The sequence below is a fragment of the Rhea pennata genome, chromosome 1 (assembly GCF_028389875.1).
Source record: "Rhea pennata isolate bPtePen1 chromosome 1, bPtePen1.pri, whole genome shotgun sequence".
NCBI lineage: Eukaryota > Metazoa > Chordata > Aves > Rheiformes > Rheidae > Rhea > Rhea pennata.
In genome coordinates, this window is record NC_084663.1 from 8607741 (window position 1) to 8634613 (window position 26873).

At 40.6% G+C, this 26873-nt stretch overlaps 1 protein-coding gene across 2 annotated transcripts in view; it reads right to left on the reverse strand.

Moving 5' to 3' along the window:
* Positions 1-2956: 2956 nt before the first annotated feature.
* GRM3 (glutamate metabotropic receptor 3) overlaps positions 2957-26873 on the reverse strand; it is a 47668-nt gene continuing 23751 nt past the window's right edge. The window contains exons 3-5 of one of the 2 annotated variants that reach the window (XM_062597418.1): positions 17459-18525; positions 8715-8889; positions 2957-3030 (exon numbers count right to left, since the gene is read on the reverse strand). In XM_062597418.1, coding sequence (XP_062453402.1) covers positions 2957-3030; positions 8715-8889; positions 17459-18525 — 1316 coding nt within the window. The remainder of the gene's footprint in view (positions 3031-8714; positions 8890-17458; positions 18526-26873) is intronic. The other variant, XM_062597505.1, reaches the window with a different exon arrangement.

Below are 26873 nucleotides of genomic sequence, written 5' to 3' on the forward strand. Positions count from 1 at the left end.
AACACGCTTTCCTCCCTCATCATGCCACAGAAAGGGAAAGCAATTTTCCCAAGACAGAAAGAAGATTTTCCTAATACTAATAGCCAGCTATATATATATTTCTTTTCAATAGCACTTGAGCATCATGCTCATGTTCAAAGCCCCTTTCAAAGTGTGAGTCCTGTTCAAGAGATTTTCATGCTACTGTGATGTGCGCAAAGCTACTGCTAGATGTGGATATTTTCTGTTTCATTTTGCTGCATTTTGGCACTGGTTTACCTCAAGCATCAGGCAATATTAAAATAACCTGCATCCCTGGAAATCCAAACCAAAGCAGTGAAAAACATTCAAGACAAACCCAAGTGAAATACAAGAATGCTGGGAATAATATGTGACTTCCAGAGGGCTGAAACTCCAGAAACTAAGTGAGTTTTTGTGCACGTGTGTAAAAACATATCAGTGGCTTTCAAACCATCTAAACATTCAGAGTTGGTGTTCAGACACAGATATTGGGTTGTTTACTCAATAGTGCTATTGCAAAGAATGAAAACTGTGGGGCAGTAAGATCCTCAGCTCCTGCAAATTAGCTTCAGTGATGTCAATTTAGATTCGAAGAATGGAATTCGTCTGACACAATGCCTTTATGTTTTTGATGTAAACTTTGTGATTTGAGCTAGCTGTATTTGAAATGATTCATCTCACCATAACGTAGCAGTCTGAAATATCTTCCACTGGCTATTTCTGTCCACTGAGTACAAAGGGAGAAGAAGTTGACTGTCTCATACATAGTATTAGTATAGTATAGATATCTATATTGTGGATAGTAAATGTTACATGAGATATTTTCAACACTGATTGTCATTTTCCATAAAAATTGAGAAGAAATTCTCCTTGCCTTGGGTATTTTTAAGAACTCCATAAACACACTGAAGATGCAGGGACATCAGCATTCTTGTCAGATAGTTTGAACCTTTGCTGTACTGTGTATAGTGTCTTAAGCCACAGAAGACCATACGTTGTCAGACTAATGTAGATGCCAAACCTGAAGTGCTTTAAAGGGTCTTGATTTAGAAAGCAAGATCCCCAACCTGCCAAACTCTTCATGCTGTGTTTCAAGGTAGAAACCAAGCCAAAAGCATTAGGCACTGTAGGGCTTGTAGCAAGAAAGAAGCTGAATGATAGGATCTGCATATAATGTGAGCTGAGGAATGCCGATTTTGGGGAATGACACACAAATTTCAGTACTAGACAGCTCCATGCTACTGAGGCTTAAATAGGTACATGTGTAGCTAGTAGCAGAAGTGTAGACATAGAGAGGCCTTCCCTGGTGGACATAGGAGTGTCCAGAAAAATTAGATATCTAGCTGTGAGTAGCAATTTTAAGAACGCACATCTTGAATTTTAGCATTCAAAATAATAGCTACTTCCTTTGCCAGTCCAGGCCTAAAGACTTGTACCTTTCTGGAAATGTGTAACAAAATCTGCATACAGAGCTGGGCTCCAGCAAACCTGTACCGCCGGTAGTTTGTACCTTCAATCTCTGCCTTTCAAGCCTCAGTGATGCCATCTTTGAAGTCAAGGAGAATTTTGCTATTGACCTCAGTCAGATTGAGATCAATGGGAATGAGCCCTTAGGTAAATATGCCCAGGCACATTAATCAAAGGTGTGTTTGTTTCCTTAATGACATATTGGATCCAGCAGAACAGAAGATTTCAGACTGTTTCAATAGCAGGAAGGAGGCCTTCAGTATGCAGTTTTAAAGTCAGACTTCAAAGTTAATTTGCAGTTGTCTAAACAGCCTCTATGTGTGCGTCTTAAATTGTTGGGTTTGAATGCAAAGGTCACCTCAGAGATGTGTAAATTTCTACTGAATTTCTCTTTTGTGACTTTTTTTTGGTCCTGTGTCTCTGTGGAGCTCCAATTACCTTTCACAGCACTAGTGATGCAGACAAACTAAACCAGCTGTGTCGTTGCTAGAGGTATAAGCATTATTAGCTAATTTTCTGACAGATTTTCCTCCATCTCCTTACCAGTTTAATCTAAAATCTCCTTATTTTTATACTCAAGCAGTCTATTGATGAGCATGACAGCATTAAATCATGTCAAATGAGTAATCAACAAAAAAATATCAGTTTTTGGTAATATCTCATTGGGATACAATTAAACAGGCCTTAAAAACAGAAATAAAAAGATGTTTTCAATAACATTTTCACTTTTTGAAATAACTCTATTTCTTAGTAATAAAAAAATCACTTGAGATGCTTTCATAATGCACATTTTTTTTGCTAAAGGCGAGGCCCTGATGAGCCATTCATCATAAACAGCAAAGCAGGGCTATGCATATTATATAATGTAGATTTTGTAGCACAGGCACACACCTGTACATACATACATACATACACACAAATACTGCAGCTTTTTTATCCTCTTTACCCATCCAAGGGAAATCCTCTCATAGATACAGTGTCCTAAAGGGAAGAAGAAACAAAAATGAAACCATACTGAAAAGCTTTTACCTTTTTATTACTGGTGCCTTTACATTAATACTGCTGTTTTGTGCTGAGAAAACCAATCTGTTACACGTAAGGTAACTGTAATATACAACATAGAAATGAAGTCTAAGTTAATTACAACAAAGAGCTACAAAAAAATTTCGTAGGAAAGAAGTCACCTAACATTGCAACTGTGCTTGCAACAAATCACTTCCTTACTGCAGGACTATGCACATTGTGAACCATGGTTATTTACATGTCCCTTACAACCATTAACAACAGAAGGGCTAAAATCAGTCTAAAAAGTTCCGGAACATCACTATATACTGTACAATCCTCAAAAATAATTTATTACACTGTTTCTAAAAAAAGGTACTATTTTGTTTTGTTTTCTTGTGTTTTCCTTGTGTTTTTCAGAATGCACAACATGTGCAAAATTTTGCCTAACAGTCTAAAAACTCAAAAACTGAACCGCAAGTCACAATCACAGGGATGAAGTGGTTGAGTCCAGAACTTCCCTTCCATTGCAGACGGTGGGTACATACATACTAGCAGATGCTGAAAGAGAAAGAGAGGGGAAAATCAGACAATTTCAGGGGTGGGAAAAGTGCCCCAGCAACATCCAGATTCTGGTTTGTTATTATCTGGATTATCTCACCTAGTCTAACTGAGATGTCTAATAAAGAATCACTGCAGATGTCTGTGTCAGCAGTGCAGCTGATACAGGTACTACTCACACCTCTGCAAAAAAAGTCAGAGAGGGGCTGCAGCATCTCTTGGAGGAACCTGATTGCTCTTTGCTAACTATTCAGAGAGGCTAAGTAGGATGATGAAACATCTCCAAGAGTATCAATTAAAATGCGTACTTTTTGGGGGATAATTCTAGCCCAAAATGTCTCACTTTGTTGGATTTTGTGCAGTAGTGTGAGATAATTTAGCTGGAGTGGCATTAAGATACCTTAATAGAATAAAAATTGAATCTTTGATTTTTTCATGAAATGGTATGAAATGCTAAGGTCAGAGTCTGCAAGCTTTCCTGAACTGGGATAGACATTCCTGAAACAAAATGCATACATTTTTTTTAATTTAATAGAGAATCCATTTCTGCACATTAGAACTGTGTTGACATACTTTTTAATTTTTAAAAATTATACACGTGATTGAAGAAATTGTTGAATATCTGTGAATTTGCAAACAACATTATTTCTCACCTAATCCCAGAATATTTTCTGGCCAATAATCCTATTGACCTCTAGAACCTCTGGATCAGGATAAAATATGACTCCAGAGGTGAGGGTCAGATTCTGATACCCTTGTCTACATTGCCTAATATTTTATACGCAAGTATTTCCATTGCCTCAGTGATATGACAATGTGACGCTGATTATGAGAATCCAGTTCTAAATGCATTTATATACTGATTGTAGAATATAGCATTATTATGCTAAAGTCTCATGGATTTAAATTTAAAAACAAACTGGTCTGTCTATCTTTGTTAAAATTATCTATTGGGCATCAGGAATGTGCTTTCAGATACTTCGTGACATCCCTGTTCACAGCTCCATAAAGCTGTTTGCTGAAAGATACATTAGGTTAATGATAACGGTGACCCAGAGAAATATGATGTCTTCATCAAAGAAAACACACAGCAAACAATGACTTAGTCAATGTAATCATCCAGTGTAAAAAGTAGTTTATGCAGCTGACAAGGACGTGGTCAGTCTCCCAAAACTGGTGCTGGCTACCATTTCGGTTGCAGACCAATTCTCAGCACCACTTGCAAGACAAATTCCTCTTTCTTCAAATCAGCTACTATTTCAAGCTACTATTTCAAATTCCTTCTTTGGGTGAATAAATATTTAATGGAAACAGAACAACTTTAACAAGAGAAATTTAGAGGCACCCTCACACTAAAGTGTTAAGCAGAGGGTAGAGAATATTCCTGATAAACACGAGAGCTAAGGATGAGTCCCTGCTCTGAATTAGGTAGCGCGAGCTTGATATTGCACAACCTCAATATGTTGAGATCAGTTATTTGCAGGTAGAAGGGCAACAAATCTAAGATTTCGTGAAAATTAACTATCAGGTTTTATGTTCAGTTTTAAACTGACTATAATCTGGCAACACATTAACTTGATAATTTTATCATTACTACTACTACTGCTACTGCTACTACTGCTACTAGTAGTAGTATTACTTTTTGTTGTCAAATTGAAAAATCAGTACCGCTTAGGAGACCTGATTCAAATCCCTATCCTACTGCAGTGTGACTAGGGGCAAAAGCATTTAGTTTCTATGTACATCTATCACCCACCCAGAACTTTGTTAGCTTCAGGGGTTCTGTGAAGTTCAACACTGTGAAGACTATACATAGCTCAAATACTGCAGTAAGTGGGTCAGGAGGATGCCAAAGCTAGACAGAGAATATGGTGATAAGCAAGAAAAAAGCACTCTTGCCTTTTCAGTTCCCAGGCTTTCTTTAACAGCACATCTCTCTCTCATAATACTGAGAGGTAGAAATTAACTCTGCTGAGTGGAGGAAAATGTTCACGCAAAGTATCCAGCTCTATCTGTTGGCTCAACAAAAGATCTTATTTTTCCTTACCTCTTGGCAATGTTAAATATCAACCCTGAGTTTCACATCACGTCTTACAGCAGCAGCCAAATGAAGGATTGCAAGAGCTATTAGAGACACCTCACCTCTGTTTTGCCCTTGTGTTTATGCCAAAAAAAAAAAAAAAAGTGTGACATGAGCAGCAATCTTGATTTGGCTGCAGTTCTTGCTTTCCTCTCATTTTGCTCAGAAAATCCTGGGCACAGAACCAGAGTTAAGATCTCAGCACTGCTGTGGGCACCTTGCAGCATATCTGCACAGCCAGGAACAGTCAGACTCCAACTTGCTGTACTGAGTGCCACTTCCGCTACTCATGCTCACAGCTGGACAGCTGCAAATTAATTGTGTATAAAAGCTGTACAGCTACACTAGTTTGGAGCTAGGATTGGGAAAATAAGAGAGTATACCAGCTTGGCTATAAATAGTAGCTTTAATTCTTTTTCTGACCCCTAAGGAGCACTTCTGGAGGAGCTCACATCTGTGTGCAGCTGTCCATGTGGATATAATACGGATGAATGACACACACCTTCTGGGTGTAAAAGCTCAGCCTGAATCATGTAGGTGCTTAAATCAGTGCTGAGCAATTTTGGAATTGTGGTGCTCCTACCTCCTGGGAATACCTCTGCCAGGCTGTAAACCAGGCCATAGGAGAAACAGGGAAATATCCTGATGAGGAGACACATTGCTGAGGAAATAAAATTTATAGAGCACAAAGGTGCATTTTCAGATGCAATAAATGTGTATGGTTACATACATTCTAAGATTTGTCATGCACTTAGGCGCCTATATGTCCTGTCTCTCTTCAGCTTGGATCTATATTCTTTTGTAGTCCAAACTTCAGCTGTCAAAACGAACAAAGCTCAGTTCCTTTATAGCAGGTTTTCTCCCTTAGCAGTCGAATATTTACCTCTACTGTTTTTTGCAGAGCATGCAGTAGAGACGGGGAGCTGTGTTCAGATGAACTACTTCAGGTGCTTAGTTTAGTTACCAAGCTGCAGCTAAAGAGGCTGAGCAGAGACTCAGACCCTCCTTCCACCACTCAATGTAGAGATATAGTCTTGATGCGTCTCTGGAGCTAACACTCTTAGTCCTGCTTGTTACCATATTGAGCTTCCCTGACCTTTTCTCACAGTGCTCAGCTGGTCTTCATGGTTCAAGGTGACATGTATAAAACCATCTGTGGGTAACTTGGTGTTCATTACTCATAAGAGCATCTCAGAGCATTAATGAATGAGACAGCAAGGAGGTGGTGGCAGCCTTGAAATGCAGCAGAGATGGGAATTCATCAAGGTAGGAAACACACTGCCTGTTGGAGTAATGGAGCTTCTAGAGGGAAACTCCTGCCTGTATGGTAATGAATAAGAATTGGTTTTTCAGTTATCTCTGTTACTAGAATAATCTCCAGCTAATTTTGATCAGCCTCCATTAAGTAGCTTGTGACTGATGAAAACACCATCAAGGCCAAAAGGAAAACAAGCCATCAGTCTCAGGGCTGATAAGATGAATGTATTTTATATATATATATATATATATATATATATATATATATATATATATGTATTTAAATATACTATGTGGTGATTGATGTTTTCTCATGTTCTCTTGCTGCCACTGAGAGAATATTCCCTGTGATGAATGGGGTGCACATTGAAAGAGGATTATAGTAGGCATAGAAAAGGCCATAATGCAGATTAGAAGCAATTTGGATGACAACCCTTTTGGAGATTTATGAATGATTGAAGAGTTGAAATAACATTAAAAGAAAATGTATTCAAAATCATCTACAAATAAATAGAAGGGAATGAGGGAAAGTTTGCCTTCTTAAAAATATGGTTCTATGATAGTGGATTCTCGCTGTTATTTTGCTAAAGTAATCTTCCTAGAAGGGAGCAGCTGGGCTTCTTCTATTGTATGCAACAGACCTTTTAGTCTCTCTTTCAGGTCTTTCTAGTCTCTTTCCAAGGCCTGAAAAGACCAACAGAGATGAGCATCTTAGTTTCAGTTAATTGTAAGCAGGGGAAGTAAACGATAGTTCTAAATGAATTTGCAAGGTGTTATAAGGATAGATTTTTAGGCTTTCCTTAATGTCTTAAAGATTTTCACAAACCTTAAAAGTAGGCTTTCAATTTAAAGCTATGTACTGAGATTGTCTTTCAGTTGCATGCATGCACACACACACACACACACACACACACACACACACACACACACACACATTATCCAGCGACTGTAATACAAACAAAAATATAATTCCAAAATGCAATCCTGTATGAAAGTGTCCTTGAATCAAAACGGTTTCTGATTTAGCTTATTGCATAGTGTAAGGGATAAATATTGGAAAGAGGGATTCATCCAATGTTTATAGAGGATGAAAATAATCATATGAGACTTACCACTTTGTCTAAAGGATTATTGGGAATTCACGGTTCTTGCAAATCCAGCCCTTTCGGGAGTGCTGTGCACTTCTGACACTTTGGGCTGTCTCACCTGTCTTGGTTTAAGTTCTCCAAAATAGCAATGTGATTTTGCTTTCTGGCATCAGATGTGGATGCAATTCTCACTCTGATGAGATGTGGGACATGTAGAGCCACACAGCTGATCCCTTCTTAAGGGATCCGGAGCACTCACGGCTTTTTGGTTGGGAGAAGCAAAAAAGGCTAGTCGCCTCTTCCTCCTAATTTCTGTCAATCTGAGGGTATAGCAGGGTCCTCAGTTCCTTCCCAACCTGAGGTGTCAAACATTTTCAGTCAATTTTGAAATTTAGGTTACATTTTAATGCCTGAGGCTAGGTCAGTGTCATCTTCCTAATAAACCTTGCTCTGTCTCCCCATTTTCCTCTGTTTCTTATTCTTTACCTCTCTCTAATTGTGGCATGCTTTTTCAATTAGCCTTCCAGGTTAGACATACTGTCTGCAGACCTCTGTGAACAAGGTGCTGTGTGCTCCCATCTTTGACAAGTTTAGCTTAACAAGGAAAAAATATACAAATCTCTGAACAATGTATGTAAAAAAAGACTGACAATCCCAAAACAAAATCACGGACATGACTCCGCTTGGGATGAAGAAACGGAAGAAACGGAAGATGAGGGAAAGGAGTAGAGTAGAGAAGATGAACTGACCTTGCAGTGGCATGCTGATTGCATCTCTAGGCTGTGACTTTTCCAAAGGGCACTGCTCGTGCTCAGTGCTTAGAAACAGTTACAGCATCCCTCTTATGCATTTGGTGAAGACTTAGAGCCTAGGCAGTGACATCCATTGAGTGTGCGCTGTGCGGTGTCCCAGGATATGACAGCATGTCATTTTGACAGGAATACTCCAGGGCAATCTGCTCCTTCCTCTGCTATGAAGGTGACGGTGGGAGACAGGGTTTTGCACAGTACAGGCCTGAGTCAGAGGCTGCTGAAAGCTTTCTGCTGAGTTTAATGAGATTCATAGTGGGCTCTGAGCTGAATCCCACATAAGGGGAACAAGTTTTTGTTTCCAGACACAAATGAAGTGATGCTTCCATGGGGTGCATAACCTGGCTTGCAGAAAGCCTTTTACTGCTGACAAGAAAAACCTCTTTTGACTTTACCCAAACTCACCACAACCCCATGTCCTTATAGAAAGGTGACAGTTTTGTTACTTACACTGTGAGTACGTGGTCCCAGTCCCACTGACGCTGAACCTGTTGAGATGGAGTCTGTGAGTGACCACATTCTTCTGGGGCTGGAAGAGGATGATGTGCACCTTGGGTGCGAACAAACAGCCCAGCACAACAAAGCCGCTCAGACTCACAGAGATACACATGGTGGTGGTCTGTACCTAGGAGAGAGCGGGCACAAAGTGCTGTATTTCAGCATGAAAAGCTCTAAAATACAGAACATTAGAAGCATCATCATACAGCAGCAAGAACCACAACCTTCATGTGGTTCCTACATCTGCTGTTTGTGTTGAACATCTCTGTATTTCATCCCTATCTTCTGCAAGCCTGGGATCATGCAGCTGAGGTGTGTGATGCTGATGGTGCCCTGTTGCCCAGCATCTAAGGAGGTGCTGGACTGAGTGAGTTCTCTCGTATTGTATCACAGGAAGGATAGTTCTGCTCTCTCTCCCTCCCACCCCATTCTCCTTAAATCGATCAGGAAGTCCTCTGTAAAGTTGGTCATGCATCAACTGGACAAAGCAAGATGCATTGGAAACTGGGTTGTAGGTACTGTGCTTTATGAAGGGTTATGTTAGATGCCTCATACAAGGCACTATTTGAAACCCTGTTTACCCTCTGGCCTCAATCCCATTCAGAGAACCTCAATAATTACCTGCACAGACATAGGTGTGATTTTGAGTAAACACAAGAGCTTACTTCTGCTGGTGACATTTGCCAGATGGTCTCAAGAGTGCACTGACTTTGAGACAGAGCTCCTTAGGCTGAGAAACAAATTGCTTGCAAGGTTACAGGATTCTGGAACAGTTGTCACTGGGACATTTGCTAGTGCAACTTCACTGGCATTGTCTATCTTTCTTCCTGTTTTTTTGCTCATATAACTAGGTGCCAGTTTACTACCTCATTTTCAGTTTATATTCTTTTCTTCCTAGCCAATTCATTAATTAAGATGTTGAATTAAACTGCCTTAAACTCTCCTGCTTAATCTGAACGATTATACATCCATGGCTCACTTTGCGTTAGTTACACTCCTGCAGTCCTTGGAGATTAGCCTTCTTCCACGGGAATGCTTCTCACATCTCCTTGTCAGAAATGATTGTTGCAAAATGAAAATTAGAGCAGTGAATGGATTTTGTTGCTTTATGTTTACACAGAGCACCAAGTGCTTTGTCAGCAATGACTATAATTAATGTATTCATATGATTAATAATCACTCTACCAAAGGAGCGTGTGACAAGCTCCCTGAAAAGGTGCTTTGCTCTCACAGGGTGAGGGATCATGGCAGACCCTACAAAGACAGTGTGCGAAAGGGTCACATTTATGTTTCCAACCGAACTTTCTCCGTCACATGTCTACATTTAGTCCAAAAGCCTCTGCAGTCAGTCTTGCATGGGTCTCAAACCGGGCTGTACACAGGTAAAATAGAATCAGGAGTTTCCTTGTAAAAATAGAGAAATCCAAGGGAGTAGTTTCAATTTAAGTTTTCTTCACTTACAATGCCGTCCTCTCCAGCCTGTCTGCTATGGTATGTGCCTCCAGGAGCAGCTCAGCTGTGCTGACACAACTTGTATGCTCACTCAGTGAAATCATTTAGGCTAAAAATAGGGTTAAAAATACTTTTAACCCAGACCAGTTCAGTGGTTTGGCATGTAATCTGGCCTCATGGACATCAGTGCTGGTATAGTTGAGGGGCAGCTCTGCCAGGCACAGTGCAATTAATGGGCAGGAGAGTGAACTCCTGAAGCCAAAATATGTTTGAAGAAAATGGCTAAACAGTAGGAAGTTTTGACATTTGATTTTATTAGAACCATTCTAACCAGGTGTTTCCCTTCCTCCATTACCTCTGCATTTCTTAAGCTTTTATCTGTATCTTTGATTCATTCTTCAATGAGATCAATGTAGAATTCCGGGTGAAAATCAATGGCATCAGAGAAATCTGTCCTATCCAACAGATCTCCTTAAAATTTTTGACAGTGCAGCTAACCAAGGCAGCTGACTAACATAGCAGTTTGCATCACAGATTGGGCTCTGCTTCTAGATCTTCTAGATTTTCTGGGAACTTCTGGGATTGCCAGAGGACTTCTGCAAGCTCAGTTAGGAACATCAGGGTGCCTGTTGCTGCCAGAAAAGACTAGCTACCAGAGGCTGTGACTTCTAGCAACTTCTAACAAGCTCTGTCAGCTGTTCTTCATCAGAGGGTGCTTTGAGCTTTTGTTCCATCTGACAGTTCCCTGATCAGGGAAGATGAGGAACCTTTGCAGCAGGTACCAGGGAGAGGTCTATATAAGTGTAGGAACTAAGAGATTTGACAGCTTTCACAGCAGTTTGTGCAGAGGGGCATGGGAAGCTCTGCTGAGGACAGTGTTTGTATATTTAGCAATCGTGTTGGTACCACAGGGTCTCCAGCACCCACTGGAGCAGCTATCCCTGGCACAGTGGAGGACTTGACACAGGCCAAGGTCCTGAAAGAGGATGCAGCTTTGAGGTACCGGGATGACTGGGGCCTCTCGGGGGGGAGGGGTGGTGGAGGGGGGGTGGTTGCCCCATCTGCCAACTCGATCTGCTCTGTAGGGAGGTCTACTGCTTTCCACGGGCTTGTACCCAGGATAGCCTGGAGAGGCTGCCAGTGCTTGTCCAGCCTTGGAATAATAGTCCCTATTGATCTTCCACATGCACATCAGTGCGTGATACAGCCAGCGGAGATGTGGAGTGTACCAAGTGTGACTACACGGCTCTGGGGGTGACTGTCAAGGGCATGGGGGTCAAGGTGGTTTTCTCCTTGAAATCTCTGGTGAGATGGAGGGACTCGAGGAGGACGGGATGTATCCTGCTGGTCAAGTGGTTGCACAACTGGTATTGGCAAGAGGGATTTACCTTTTATGATTACAGGACACTTTTTGAGGAATGAGGATTGCTAGGAAGAGATAGGACTCACATGACGAAGAGGGACAAAAGCATTCGTGACAACAGGTTCGTAAGGAGACCTTTAAACTAGTAATGGCAAAGTAGGGAGATGACGACCCTCAGTCAAGTGAGGAAGTGGTAGACTGGGTTGGCAAGCAAAGAGTGCACTTTGTGATGTGGATGAGAGACCTTTAAATCAACAAAACAGGGCTCTATATACACACAAATAAGGAAGTGTCTACAGGACAGCTTTATGGTGAAGTGTTCATACTTTTTCTGGAAAATCAGTATGACTAGCCTCACTGATGAGCCCGCACATTAATGTGCACAGCACGGGGAAAAATGGAGGGAGTTAGACGTTTGTATGCAGTTGCAGGGCTATGATCTCATTTGTATTACAAATATGATGGGATGGCTCACATGACTGCAGTGCTGCCATGGATGGATACAGGCTCTTTAGGAAGGACAGGCCAGGATGATGATAAGTAGGACTGCAACCCTGGACTTCAGGAGAGTGGACTCTGGCCTCTTTACGGAACTCCTTGGAGGAACCTCATGGCCCTAGAAGGAAGGCAGGTCCAAGCTGGTTAATATTCAAGCACCACTTCCTCCACGCTCAAGATCAGTGCATTCCTAGCAGCAAGAAGTCCAGCAAAGAGGGCAGGAGACCTGCATGGGTGAGCAAGGGGATCCTGGTAAAATTCAAACAGAAGAGGAAAGTATACACAGAATGTGGAAGAGGGGACAGGCTACTTGGGAGGATTGTAAGAACACTGTCAGAGCATGCAGGGATGTGATGAGGAAGGCTAAGGCCCATTTGGAATTAAATCTGGCAAGGGATGTCAAGGACAACAAGAAGGACTTCTTCAAATACATCAGTAGCAAAAGAAAGACTAGGAAGAATGTGGGCCCGCTGCTGAATGGGGTGGGGGCCCTGATGATGAAGGACACAGAGAAAGCAGAATTACTGAATGCCTTCTTTGCTTCAGTCTTTACTGCTAAGAGCAGCCCTCAGTGTCCCAGAGCCTCGAGACACGAGAGAAAGTCTGGAGAAAGGAAGACTTTCCTTTGGTTGAGAAGGATTGAGTTAGAGATCATTTAGGCAACTTGACACCCACAGATCCATGGGCCCCAATTGGATGCACCCATGTGGGCTGAGGGAGCTGGTAGATGTTATTACTAGGCCACTCCATCGTCTTTGAAAGGTAATGGAGAACTGCAGAGGTGCCTGATGACTGGAAGAAAGCCAGTGTCATTCCAGTCTTCAAAAAGAGCAGACGGAGGACCCAGAAAATTACAGGCCAATCAGCCTCACCTCTATCCCTGGTAAGGTGATGGAACAGCTCATTCTGCATGTCATCTCCAGGCATATGGAGGAAAAGAAGGTGATCAAGAGTAGTCAGCATGGATTCACTAAGAGGAAATCCTGCTTAACCAATCTGATAGTCTTCTAGGATGGAAGGACTGGCTGAGTAGACGAGGGGAGAGCAGTGGACGTTGTGTACCTTGGCTTCAGCAAGACTTTCCACACTGTCTCCCATAACATTCTCAAGTAAGCTCAGGAAGAGTGGGTTAGACGAGTGGACAGTGAGGTGGATTGAGAACTGGCTGAAAGGCAGAGCTCAGAGGGTCATCATCAGCAACATGGAGTCTAGTTGGAGGCCTATAGCAAGTGGTGTCCCCAGGGCTCAGGACTGGGTCCAGTCTTGTTCAACTTATCAGTGCCCTGGATGAAGGGACAAAGTGCCTACTCACCAAGTTTGCTGATGATACCAAGCTGGGAGGAGTGGCTGATAACACCAGAGGGCTGTGCTGCCATTCAGAGAGACCTGGCCAGGCTGGAGAGCTGGGCAGAGAGGAACCTCCTGAGGTTCAACAAGGGCAAGTGCAGAGTCCTGCAGCTAGGGAGAAATAACCCTAGGCACCAGTACAAGGTGGGGGCTGACCTGCTGGAGAGCAGCTCTGCAGAGAAGGACCTGGGAGTGCTGGTGGATGACAAGCTGACCACGAGCCCAATGTGCCCTTGTGGCCAAGAAGGCCAATGGTCTCCTGGGGTGCATTGGGAAGAGTGTTGCCAGCAGGTTGAGGGAGGTGATTCTGCACTTCTACTCAGCCCTGGCGAGGCCTCATCTTGAGTACTGTGTCCAGTCCTGGGCTCCTCACTACAAGAGAGACATGGAGCTCCTGGAGAGAGTCCAGCATAGGGCTACGAAGATGATCAGAGGGCTGGAGCACCTGCCCTCTGAGGAACAGCTGCAAGAGCTGGGCCTGTTCAGCCTGGGGAGGAGAAGACTGTGGGGGGATCTTATCAATATCTATAAGTACCTGAAGGGAGGGTGTCAAAGGGATGGGGCCAAACTCTTATCAGTAGTGCCAAATGACAGCACAGGAGGCAATGGGCAGAAGCTGAAACACAGGAAGTGTATTTCAGTGCCTGAATATAAGGAAGAACTTTCCTGTGAGAGTGATAGAGCACTGGCAGAGGTTGCCCAGAGAGGTTGTGGAGTCTCCTCTAGTCCCTGGGGGCTGGACTAGATGATCTCCAGAGGTCCCTTCCAACCTCAACCATTCTGTAATTCTGTGAAATGTGGTGGGTATTTGCTACAGACCACCTTATTGAGTGGATGGGGCCTTCTTCAAATGCTTGGAAGAAGTCTCATGTTGACAGGCCCTAGTCCCCCTAGAGGCTTTTAACCACCCAGCTTTCTACTGTATGGAAAACAGAGAGGGGCACAAACTATTGAAGAGGTTCCTGAAGAACACTGATAATGACTTCCTGACACAGGTAACCAAGGAGATGGAAAAGAGAACTTAGGCTGTATCTCATACTTACAAATAAGGAAGGACTGATTGGGAATGGAAAGACTGGGGACATCCGTGAATGCAGCAACCATGGGATGGTAGAGTTCAGGATACTGAGAGGAAGGAACAAGCCAAAAAGCAAGATTTGCTTTTTGCTCATGACCCTGGACTTGAGGAGAGCAGACTTTGGCCTATTCAGGAATCTACTTGGAAAAATCCCATAGGTTATGGATCTGAAGAGATGGAAAGTACAGGAGGGCTGGTTGATTTTCAAGGATCAAATCTTTCAAGGAGTGAAACAAAGATGTCAGGAGACCTTCATGGATGAAAGATGCTTCCTGCTTGTTAGTGATCTAGATGATAGGATAGAGTGCACTCTTGGCAAGTTTGAAGATGATACCAGACTAGGAGGAGTGACTGACACATCAGAAGGGACTGCCATTCACAGGGACTTTGACAGGCTGGAGAAATGGGCAAATAAGAATCTCATGTATTTCAAACAAAGGGAAATGTCAAGTCCTGCATCTTAGGAGAAATAACCCCACACTGCAGTACAGGCTGGTGTAGACTGCTGGAAAGCAGCTCTGTGGAAAAGCACCTGAGGGTCCTGGTGGACCTGGTGGTTGATCATGAACCAGCAGTGTGCCCTTCAGGCAAAGAAGGTCGATGGTATCTGAGTCTGCATTAGGCAGAGCACTGCCAGCAGGTTAAGGAGGTGACCCTCCCCTTCCACTCAGCCCTGGTGAGGCCGTATCTAGAGTGTAGGATCCAGTGCTGGAATTCCCTGTACAAGATAAAGATCTACTGGAGGGAGTCTAGTGAAAGGCCATAAAGACGATTAAGGAACTGGAGCATCTCTCATATAAGTAAAGTTTGAGAGAGCTGGGACTGTTCAACCTGGAGAAGAGGAGAAGAGAAGGCAGAAGGCTTTTTTTTTTTTTTTTTTTTTTTTTTTTTTTTTTTTTTTTTTACTCTAAGGGTGTACACCATAAACAGTTCCAGGAATAGAGAAAACCTTAATTAACTAGGTTTGTTTGATGGGTGAATCTGTAAGACATACAGTGATATGCTATCTCAACATTTCTAGTATGCATTTTGGCATCTTTTGTAGAAAGTCCATACAGAGACATTGCCATATCCATATTGGTAGGGATGAATGCTATGTTTTACTGTGTCCCCTGCCCCACCTAACTACATTTCTCAGGAGCCTCCCTCTCTTTTCAGAAAGGTGATAAAATCTTAATGATAAAATCTTGAGCCTGGCAAATTTACTTTTTTTTCATTGACACTGTGATGCTTTTTTTGCTGTTGAGGCCACCAGAATTGGCATACATTAGGATGGCATAGGTTAGTTCATAGTCAGCTTGTGAAGCTGAAATAAAGTCCACTAAATCTGGGCTTTTCAGAGGAATCCCAAAAGAGTAGACATCTAGGATGGGATTTTCAAAAAGCTCCTAAACACAGGATGAGTCATGAATGTATCAGAAAAAGAATTAAATTAATTTTCTGTCAACTCAATATGACTCGAGTTGCTACCTTATGCACTTCAGAAGCTTACATTTAAGTTCAGTTAAAGGAACTTCTGAAAAGCCCACTTACAGAAGATAAGGCTGAAAAATGCTGCTTGAGCAGTCAAGTCATACTCCTCTTGGCCATCAGTGGCTGTGCAGCCCACTCCTGTGATTGTCTGCACCAACATTATTGGACCAACTTTATTGGACCAACATTATTGCACCAACCTCCTCCTCTGTCTATCTTCTTGATTACTTTGAGTGTCAGGAACTTTTCCCCTGTGCCTGCCTTAAACTTTTCCTTCATTAGCCTCAAGCCATTACTTACCATCCTAACTTCTCCTGAAACCGAATAATTCCTTTCTTTTTTTTTGTTGCCTTGAAATTATTTATAGTCTGTGATCATGTATTCCTGGGTTTACTCTCGTCTGGGCTAAATATATTTACCTCTTTTAGTATCACTCTCTGTGTCTTACTGTGTCATTTGTTATCCATCCCTGTTTTCTTGAGGTTCTCAGTACCTTTCCTAGGCTGAGAAAAATAGTACTAAACATAGTATTCCAAGGTGGTCACACTAAAAGTACATTAAGTGACATTATCAGCCCCCCAGTTTTATATGCTATTTCATGTGCATACTATAAAACAGGCCCTAGGTTAGTCTACTACATTGTTCCTGGGCAGGAAGGTGACAATTCAGTACAAACTGCCATAAGGGCCAACTGTAAAAGTCACTTCTCACATCAAAATGAATGTGAGGTTTCCAGTGGAGCATATTATAATTTCTTTCTGAGACAATTTTTTTCCGTCCAAAATATAATTTTATTGAACCTGAAGCTTTTCATCAGTATTTTAGAACTTAATCAATTTAATTGGTTTTGTTTGAAGCATACTGCTGAAGGCCAACTGATTCTTTTGCTCAGTTACAGATGTATTTTATCTCATACAAAGTGGAGAAAGATTAAGAGTTGTATATTAAAGCATAATATTTATTGAGAATACTTCTTTAAGAACTGTTTTAGAGGGAATTTTGAAATTATTTCCATTTTTTTTGTTTGGAATAAAATACTGTTTGAATGGCAGGTTCTTTTGCTGGAATGGACTAGTTGGTTAAGTTTTTCATTTAAGGCCTGCCTCCTCCAAATAACTCATAATGACTCATAACTCATGACCTACTAGCTTTTTCTGTTATAATAGGATTTCATATACTGATGTACTTCATATACTGATGTACCAGCATGAATATTTCATCCATGTGCTCTGCCTCTGTCACAATTAAACCTAACATATAGCACTAATCCCCTCCACCTCTAGCTATACATGCAGAGTTCAAAATGAGACCATTTTAGAAGTAAAGTGAAATTTTGGCAATATGCTTAGATGAGCACTAACATTGAAACAGTTTGTTTGCAAAGGATACAGGGGACCAAAGAACAAAAGAAACTTTTAGTAAATGATGACAGGGTTCTCTGCAGTGATGAACACAATTTATGGAAACACATATCCAAAGACTTACTCTGTAGTCACTGGATGTCACATAAAATATTGGGAGAAAGGCCAGCCAAATGATGCACGTTGTGTACATTGTGAAACCGATAAACTTGGCTTCGTTGAAGTTCTCTGGGCATTTCCTTGTTTTGAAGGCATATACAGTGCATAAGACTACGAGGATTACGTCATATGTTAAGGAGATTAACATACTGGAATCTTTGACATTGCATTTCAATATGACAGTCTCTCTCTTCTCGGGAAGAGTGTACCGCCTGGTGCCAGGGGACTCCAAGATAAGCCACACAGACACCACCACAATCTGTACCAAAATGAGACTCAGGCAGATGAAGACCTGAGAGCTTGGGCTGATGAACTTAGGCCTTTGAGCACCGTTCTTTACACCATCAAATATTCTGGCTATGCAGTTTGTTTTAGTCAGGAGGGCAGAGTAGCAGACGGCAAAGGAACTTCCTAGCCCCAGACGGCGCAGGGTGCAGATAGCTGGCGAGGGCTTGGCTATGAAGAAGAAGGTCATGCTATAAGACAGGAAGACCCCGAAGAGCAATATGTAGCACAGTTCACGGCCAGAAGCTTTGACCAGGGGGGTATTGTTGTGCTTGATAAACACTCCAATGACCATAAAAGTACAAATAAAGCCCAGGCATGCAATTGTAACAGGACCTATTGCCCAAGCATCTTCCCACTTGATGTAATCTTCTGGTAAGTCGTAACAGCCAGTCAGGTCGGCTGTGGGCCATTTTCCAGGCCCACAGTCTGCACAGGTAAATTCATCAGCCAAGTACTCATAGGTTTCACAAGGAATACAGATCCAACAGCAGACGTCTCCTGGTTGCATATTCTTCATCTCATTAGGAGCACAGGGATCACTACACTGGGAAATGGGGACAGAGCTCTTGGACCAGTGGATAGAGTCTACTTCTAGCGACAAGGTCTCTGCCCAGTGACCAACCTTCACGTAAGAATATTTGCCTCCAGTGTACTGGAAATTGAACACATTGTATCGGCCTATCCCATCTCCATAGGCATCAAATTTGACCATACTGTCTGCAGCGTTGGGAGGATTGAATGGAGCTGTGAAAAACAGAAACAGAACATCATTATCAAAACAGTAGATGATTTTTTTTCTTCCCTTTAGCAAGCACAGCCATTTGACAGCTTCTAGAATCCAGTTCATGGGTCAAAAGAGAGGTCTGTATCTAACTCAATAATTTTGAAATGTTTTAGTCTTGTTTGAACTTGGAAGAAGAAAAGAACTTAAATAATAGAACTCCACCTCATGAGAAACATTTGGAAGTGTAGAAAGTTATGGTAGAGTACCTCTTTATTTTTACCCTGCATATACAGGAGTTCTCCTATTATCTCCCCCTGAATGTGCAATCACAACCTGTCACATTTTCGCTTGAAAGAAAGAGAGGTCTGGGTATAAATGAGACTCACTGTTATTTGGTGAAATTCAGCTATCACAATATAAGGAATTTTAAGTAGTCAGATCCATAAACATGAGTATGAGGCTGATAGTCTGGAATGAAGCTGAAAAGAGGATTAATTCAGAGCCTAATGGAGAAGTAACTATGAAGTCCTCAATAGTTTCTTAAAGACTATGTCTTTTTATCTGCTTCCTATGTTCTAAAAACTTTAGCCTACCTTCTACTTCACTTCAATTTTTATCAGTTTTACCAGTTTTGACATTTCTTGTCTTGTTTCAGCTTCCCAGCCTTTGCTGCTTTGGTCCTATGTCTTATTTGGGGAATACATAAAAAAAACCCACAGCCTGGATCTGTGACCTTCCATGGGAAATCAATATTGTAACACTTTCAACAGTTAAGCTCTGGACAATTTTTATTTTTCCTCCAGCTGAAGTTCATGCAGGGAGTGAAGAATTATTAAAAATGTAGGAGGAAATTGCATTTCCCATGTGATTTATTGGCCATTTGCTGTAGCATCAAAGGTGAACAGCTTTGTAGGCAGGAAGCACTTTTTTTTTTTTTTTTTTTTTTTTTTTTTTTTTTGTCACTGATGAGCAATAAAGGTGATTTCATTCCCTTTGTCTTTAGTTAAAGAAATTATTCCACTGCCAATGCTGGAATAAATCTTTTTCCCCACACTTGTGCCTATTCTGTGCTTTAGCATCAGCAGTGCCTTGTAAGGATGTAATATCTTCCTCTGCTTCAACTTCTAGATACTTTGGATTTCTTGCAGTGGATTTATTTAACATCTATAAAGCACTGGGGCCAAATTCTCTCACCTTTATCCTGGCAGAGTGTTATCTCACTTTGCAGTATTCCCACTAATGCCAGCAAAAGGAACAGTGAGTTTTGGCACAGAAGCACTGATGGAAGGGGGGATATATGATCTGCACCTCCTCGGCAGCTGGGCTTGGAGGTACATTTCTTCTGCTGCTTTCTAACCTTAGGCCAAGGTAGGAAGATTTCTGCTTACCAACAGTCGTTTCTGGTATTGAGCCAAGACTACCTGTTTTTGTCTCTGTCCTTTACTGCACTTAACCCCCTCACCTGAGTCCAGTACAGTGGCAGACAGCCCTGGTTTGTGGGATTACAGGCAAGGTCTGGGTAATCCAGGAATATGAAAGGGGATTATTTTTCTTTCTTCTTTACCATTGACATCTAGTCCAGCAAGTCTAGCCCACAGTCTAGCCCAAAAGACCCAGTGCACGAAACCTAAAGGCAGCACAATATTCCCCTAAATGGTCAATCTTCTTGGAAATAACATGCTCAAAATTAAGCAAGTAGATAAATTCAAAATATAGGTCAAAAAATATTAAACAGCTTCCCTTCTCTCCCGCCTCCTTCTAACACACAGGCATGCAAGCTCTCTCAGCCAGAAGCAGCATTAAAATGAAATCATAATGCAGCACTTAACAGTTCCTCAATAATATGTTGTCATTGCCAGTGTCTTATTTCATTATTCTTAACACTTACATAGTTTGTAAAAGCTGTTAACACAGCAGCTCCATTTTAAGAGCCAATTTATTCCTTTCAGTGTTATACAGGCCACGTCCTGAGGTGTTCTGAGAACCTGTGACTTCCACTGGGTCCACTGGAGCTACAGGTACACAAGACAAATTGCAAACTGGTTGCATGGCTTAACACTCTGCCTTGTGTGTAGTTTCAAATGTGTGATTACCCTGCGCTGCTTGGGTACTGCGCGTAAGACCTGTTTACGTACTTGGTCCTACACTTTGAAGGACTGAATTTGCTGTGTAACACGGATACTAGCTTCTTAGTTCTGATAGAATTTGTATCATTTAAACATGACAAAGTATTTGCCTAGCAGGCAATTTCATATGTTCAGCTTGAAGCTCGTGACTATGTTACCTTCCATTAGGCTGTTTCCACACTACACATGTGAAGAAAAGATTTTTGCAGGACAGCTTGCTTTAAGCATACCACGGCTTGTATAGACTGCAAGACAGCTGGAAACATTCATTTTTAGTTGCTACTGATACAGGAAAATAAATCACACTTTGGATGGGAAGGATGAAGTCATTTAACCAAACAACGATGTATTAGATTATAGTATGGTGAGCCAAAGAATACAAATGAGCCTGCTGGGTGGCAGCAATTAATACTGATTACATATAAAACCACTAAGATATTTTAACTGGTGTTTATCAATGTATTCCAGATCATGTAGCAGTGCTTCAACAAAGTCCTGTTTTCAGAAAGGATGATCTAATAATAACAAAAAGATGCCTATAGGCAATAACGCAAAATCGTAAGGAAATGAGACTTTATTTTCTAGAGTGAAAAGAATCATTTTTGCATAATGACAGATGACTTTCTCAGAGGTGAAATGTCAGGCCACATTATAAATCCTCAGTGAGAATTTTTTCATATTTTAATTTCAGTTTTGTGGGTAAACCTAAAATCTTTAAACAAGTGTTTCTGGTGGATCTTTTTTGGAGTTCTAACTAAGCTCTTTTGAATTTGTCCCTTGAGAGGTAAGAAACATGACTCTCTGGGTATATCTGTGCAGTTAGCTAAGAAGCTATCCAAATTACAAGAAAAACTTTGTCTCCTTTGAACAGTGTCTGCACCTCCTCCTTCCCTTGTACTTCATGAATTGGATTAGCCTATTGCAAAGCAATTATCCAAGAGAAATTCTGTAAATTCAGTCTAGGAAAAGAAAGGATAATTAAAAGTGATTTAAAGATAAACCAGACATGCTTTGTGCTCAAGCTTGCAGCAGTGTAGCAATGAAGATACAACACTAGTGACTTTTATTAGAATGGGAGAAACTCTCAGCTACTCAAAATGCAGAAGGCAAAAACCTGTGGAGCTATTGTGCTGACAGCCCACCTCTGTCACCTCATGGAAGAAATCCTATCGAGGGGATGATGCCATTGTAGAAGTGGAGAACAAATTCCTTCAGACTCAAGCAGTAAGGGAAAGGGTTTATAGCTTTGTGACTATTTCAGTAGCAGATATTGATCAGAACTTAAAATGTTGTTTTGTAGTTTCTGTACAGTGAATTATGTCATTTTGTTTCCCTCTTCATACAGTGGGATCATCATACCAAACAATGACTAACAATAACTTGCTCATAGAAAACTATTATATTTTTTGCATATATGCTGTTAAAAGCAGGTGAGTTGCTTTCAAGGTGTTAGCAAGGCTATAGCAAAAAAAAAAAATTTTAGAAACTTCTATTATATTTCGTGTCAGTGATATGTAGGTCTTGGTGGCATACAAGAATTCAGAAAGAAAGTCCTAAAAAGAGTTTTTATTTTAAGAGGTGGTATGCAAAATCTTTTTTGATATGTTTTTGATTCCACACATTGGGTTAGGTAGATGAAAAATGTTTCAGAATCTTTTAACCAGTGACGACTTGACGATAAAAGCAAAACAGTTTTAATCCTTAATTAAGCTAGGGGAAACTGTTAAGAGACAAGGCAGCCTAGGAAAAGCAGATGACCTTCAACTTAACTGGCCTGGAATCAGATGTAGTTTTGTTTACCAGTAAAGTCTTTGGGCCAGGAAAGATATTTTGCACACAGACTCTCACATGTGTCTGGCAGAGAACTGAATATACAAATATTGTCTTATAGAAAATAACGTCTGTAACACTTCCTAGTAGGAATACTGACAGGTGCACCTACATCTGAGAACAGTCCTCATATCAAATACAGCACACATCTGCTCTGTGCTTGAAGAATGTGTCCTTTCAAAACGAGGTGGAGATCAGAGGCACAGCTCACCAGCTAGGAGGCAATTCATTAATAACAAGGCAAGCCTGTTACAATGAAAGTGCCGCATTTTTCAGCTCTGTAGTTTCCAAAGCTGTAGGATTTCATGTGGCTCAAAAAGAAATGTAAAAAGGAATATTGTGTGTACTAAGAGAACCTTCTTCTACAGCTTGTTGGCCCCAAAGACTTTCAGCCAGTAGATTATAAGGAGATCATGGGGATTATAAAGAAATGCAAGTGTGAAGAGGGAACAGACTGGAGTTTCTGAAAAGTTGAGTAAAACCTCCTTAGTCTCACTAGATGGTGCTGCAAAAACTCTGAACTTCTGATTTAGGAATGAAAAACACGACATTTGTTTACGTGATGGAAAAATATAGTTATTTTTAAATGCTCCCTACTTCTTCCTGTTACATATTCTGGGCAATGCCTTATTAAAGTAGTGTAAGGAAGAGCCTTAATAATAATATAACAACAGGATATGGTGTGTTTGTCCAAGGGGCTCATCTGAGTGTATGATGCCTTATCTTGAAAAGTATCATAAAGGACCCTGGGAAATCAGACATCTTTTCATCTTATTTTATTTTTAGCTAGATATCATTTGCTGAGGTCAAAGTGACTTGTTTCTGCTTTGCTGAACATTCAGACTAAATGATGGAGCCCTGATTCACCCATCCTTGTTTCTGTCTCAGCATAATGCAGGTGGTTTCACACCTGATTGGCATGAGGGACGTTGAAGCTTGGTGCCTTGAAAGTTAGTATAAGGAATGCTTAGACTAGAATTTCATTAGATTGTACCTCTCCAGAATTAGTAAATAATGAATGGGCTTAAAATACGAATTTTCACAAAGTCAAATAGTCTCTTATAACCTCTACACCATTTCTGAATGTGTTTGTATCATCAGCAGTATTGCTTCTTCTCATTCAAAAAATATATGCAAACCTGTGAATGCCTTATCCCTAGGGACAGCTTTACTTGGGAACAGCTTAGCCAGGGTATGACAGAGACTTCTGGCAAATGCAAATATGCAGAAAGATGAGCAGTGTGAGGCCACCTTGTGAGAGATACGTGGGTCACACCTGAATAATGCTACCCTTGATTAGTCTTACATAAATATAATTTTCCTAAGTATATTAGATCTTCCACTCAGCTCCTATTTTAGGAAATTTAATGGATTAACAACAGGATTTCCAATTTGTTAAAGGGTTTGCATTTCAAGATATGGAAGGCAGAAAGCATGCAGATATTTTACAATCATTATATTCTTCCTTAGACGTACAAAACATATCCCTTGAAGTCAGGAAAATCTCTTGAAGTCTTTAGGTTAAAATTGCATTAATCTCACTATAAAAGAAATCAAACACACAAAAAAGCATCTAATATCCATTAAAAAAAATCTGCCTGATTGATAATTGATATGAATGATTTGTGAAATTCCAACATAGCAATGCCTTTGGATTAATATCAGTCTTTTAATTTAAGACTATTCACTTTGGGAGATGACTGGCACAAGAGGCAAAATGCATACAAGGTAATTTATACCAGCAATCAACTTGTAATTACAAAGGAAATTAAACTATGACTTTAAACTGCCTAACTCCTCCCTCAGGCCAACCAGTTATTTTGCAGATATAAGCAAGGGGAACCCAATTCCATTATGAAGAATTATGAGTATTGCTAGGTAACAACACAAAAGCTCAAGAGGTGGAACTACACATTCTGGGCTGGCCTTTAACAACTCCTCAGATGTTCTGGTTTCAGAAAAAATTGAATTTCCTAGCAATGTTATCTGTCAGTTGCTGAAGATTAATATTGCTTTTAGAGCTCTAGATTTTGGCTTGGGCTTTCTGCTAATACCTGGGTTAAGAGTTTCCTCTACAGCTGGTCTGGACTTCTGGGTATAGTTCAGCCTCGTTTAACCTTTGCAATGAGAACTGATGGGAAGGAAAGTGCTGACTTACCCTTCTCTTCTCAAGGCATCCAGGGGTGCAACTGAAGGAATTCAAAACCATATTTTAATTCTGTGTTAGTTATGCACGGGAAATAGCTAGCATATTTCAGTTCCTTTGGACTAGGTAAGTTATATCAGTTATATCGCAGTGGCATGATTCTTTCTCGTTTTGGAGGCACCATCCCACAATGTGTTAATTCCACCCCTCAGGTTGCATATTGCAGTTGATTGCTAGGGAAGTGTTAAATTTCTAACAATACTTTGGGTCCCTATTCATCAGTTTGAAGGAAATATGAATAGATTAAGAGATTAAGATTCTGAAGGAAGCTGCTTAAAATATTCTCTCCTCTGTGAGAACTTTACATTCCAGAGAGTGCTCTGAATAATTTAGTTAGATGGTTTGTCTTTAGAGATCAGAACCAAATGAACTTTGAAATATCTCCATTGATCTTTTATTTCCTACATAACTTGATATGAAGACACTCTCAAACCAGGTGGATTGATTTAATTTAATAGATTTAATTACTTATTACACAATACTATTATTTAGTAGTAGTTACACTGTAGCTATGATGGTCTAAGATTCAAGAAATTTCAAGCATGTAAGAAAGGCAGTAATTTTTTTAAAACTAGTCTATCGATAGAAGAAGGGAGCAAGCTTTCAAGCACAAAATCATTTCATTAGGTCATCAGAGAAATTGCTCAATAAACTTGACCTTCAATTGTTTTAAGGAAGTGCTTTGCCTGGAGTTCAGTATATTATGTTTTTATTTCCTGCTGGAAACACAATTTCACTTCATTACAACTTCAGTGTTGTAATACAACATTGCAACAGCAATGCAAACAACTTCATTACTATCCATTTGTTGAGTGATTTTTTGAAATCTATCTGTTAGTTTCTTTAGAAAAATATAGTTTAGAAACACAAGACCTAATGAAGGTACAAGGCACAATATAAATATGACAAAGAATCATTATGTCAAAACCTTCTCTATGTTTTCTAGGTATGCAGACAATCTGATGAAAGCTATTGCCTCTTCCTACAAATCTCATGACTCTATACTATTGTTTTTGGTAAGAAGCTATGGCAAACTCTCAACAATCACCATAAAAATTGTTAATAATGATGCAATTTGCAAAAAAAAAAAAAATGTATTTCCACTGAGAATATAAAATCATGAGGCTGTGAGTTCTAAAGAGAGAATTCTTAGAAACTCATATTTATTGAGCCTTTTTTGGAAAAAAAAAAGGAGTTAGAGGATGCTTCAATGTTGGAATAAAGAAACAATGCTATGGTGAAATATGTGTAGCAACCTTCAGGCTCACAGAGTAGGCATAGACATGGACATGTTGTGCAGCTCAGTGACAGCAGTTAGCATATCTGACATAATACTGGTGGAAGAGAAAGAAGATGTGGTGTTCAGCTGGAAATATAAATGTATCACACATCTCACAATATAAGATTCTGAAGAAGACCAGTTTTCTTTTTGAAGACAAGACGTGTGAGAAAAAAAGCGGCCTAGATTAATTTAACCTAAATTTAGTTAGGGTGTCCAGAGCACCATTTTCTTGCACAGCTTCTCTAGTCAGTGGAGAAAAATAGGCACCTCCAAAGACAGGTCCTGGTTAAAATGAATTGCCTTCAGGAAGGTATCTGTCTTCTTCCATTGATGACTCTGCACTTACTAGGCTATGATGTGAAGTGTCTCAAAGAGGAGATGAAAGCTGGCTAAGTTGAATTTTGACCATCAAACTAATGCTTTGGGTAAAGCCCACCACTCAATTCCCTTGGAAAAGCTCTGAGTTTGCACTGTCTTTTCCCTCATTTCCATGTAAATACACAACAACTAGAAATGTACATCTAATAAAACGGCAGGTTAAGCTAGCATTCAGTGAAGTATATCTCATGAATGATGAAATGCTGAGTCAGTCAATGCAGAAATGAAGGTGGGCTGTTTGCACCAGTGAATTGCAGTAAAAAGATAGTGAGATAAAGGATAAAAACACCTGGCTTTTAAAATTATTCATGCATATCACACACCAGCTGCAAAGGTGGTACATCACTTCTCCCAGTGTCATCAGTGTTCACTGTTATCTATTATCCTACAACATGCAAACTGCATGTCCTATTAATACTTGCAAATTCTGCTCTCTAGAAGAAAGATAAAAGCTGAGAATACAGAATCGTTTTTGCTGTTTTGCTCCACTGACTTTGTTCAGCAACAGCAAGAGAAATCACTGGACCTCAGGGAAAAGGTGAAAAG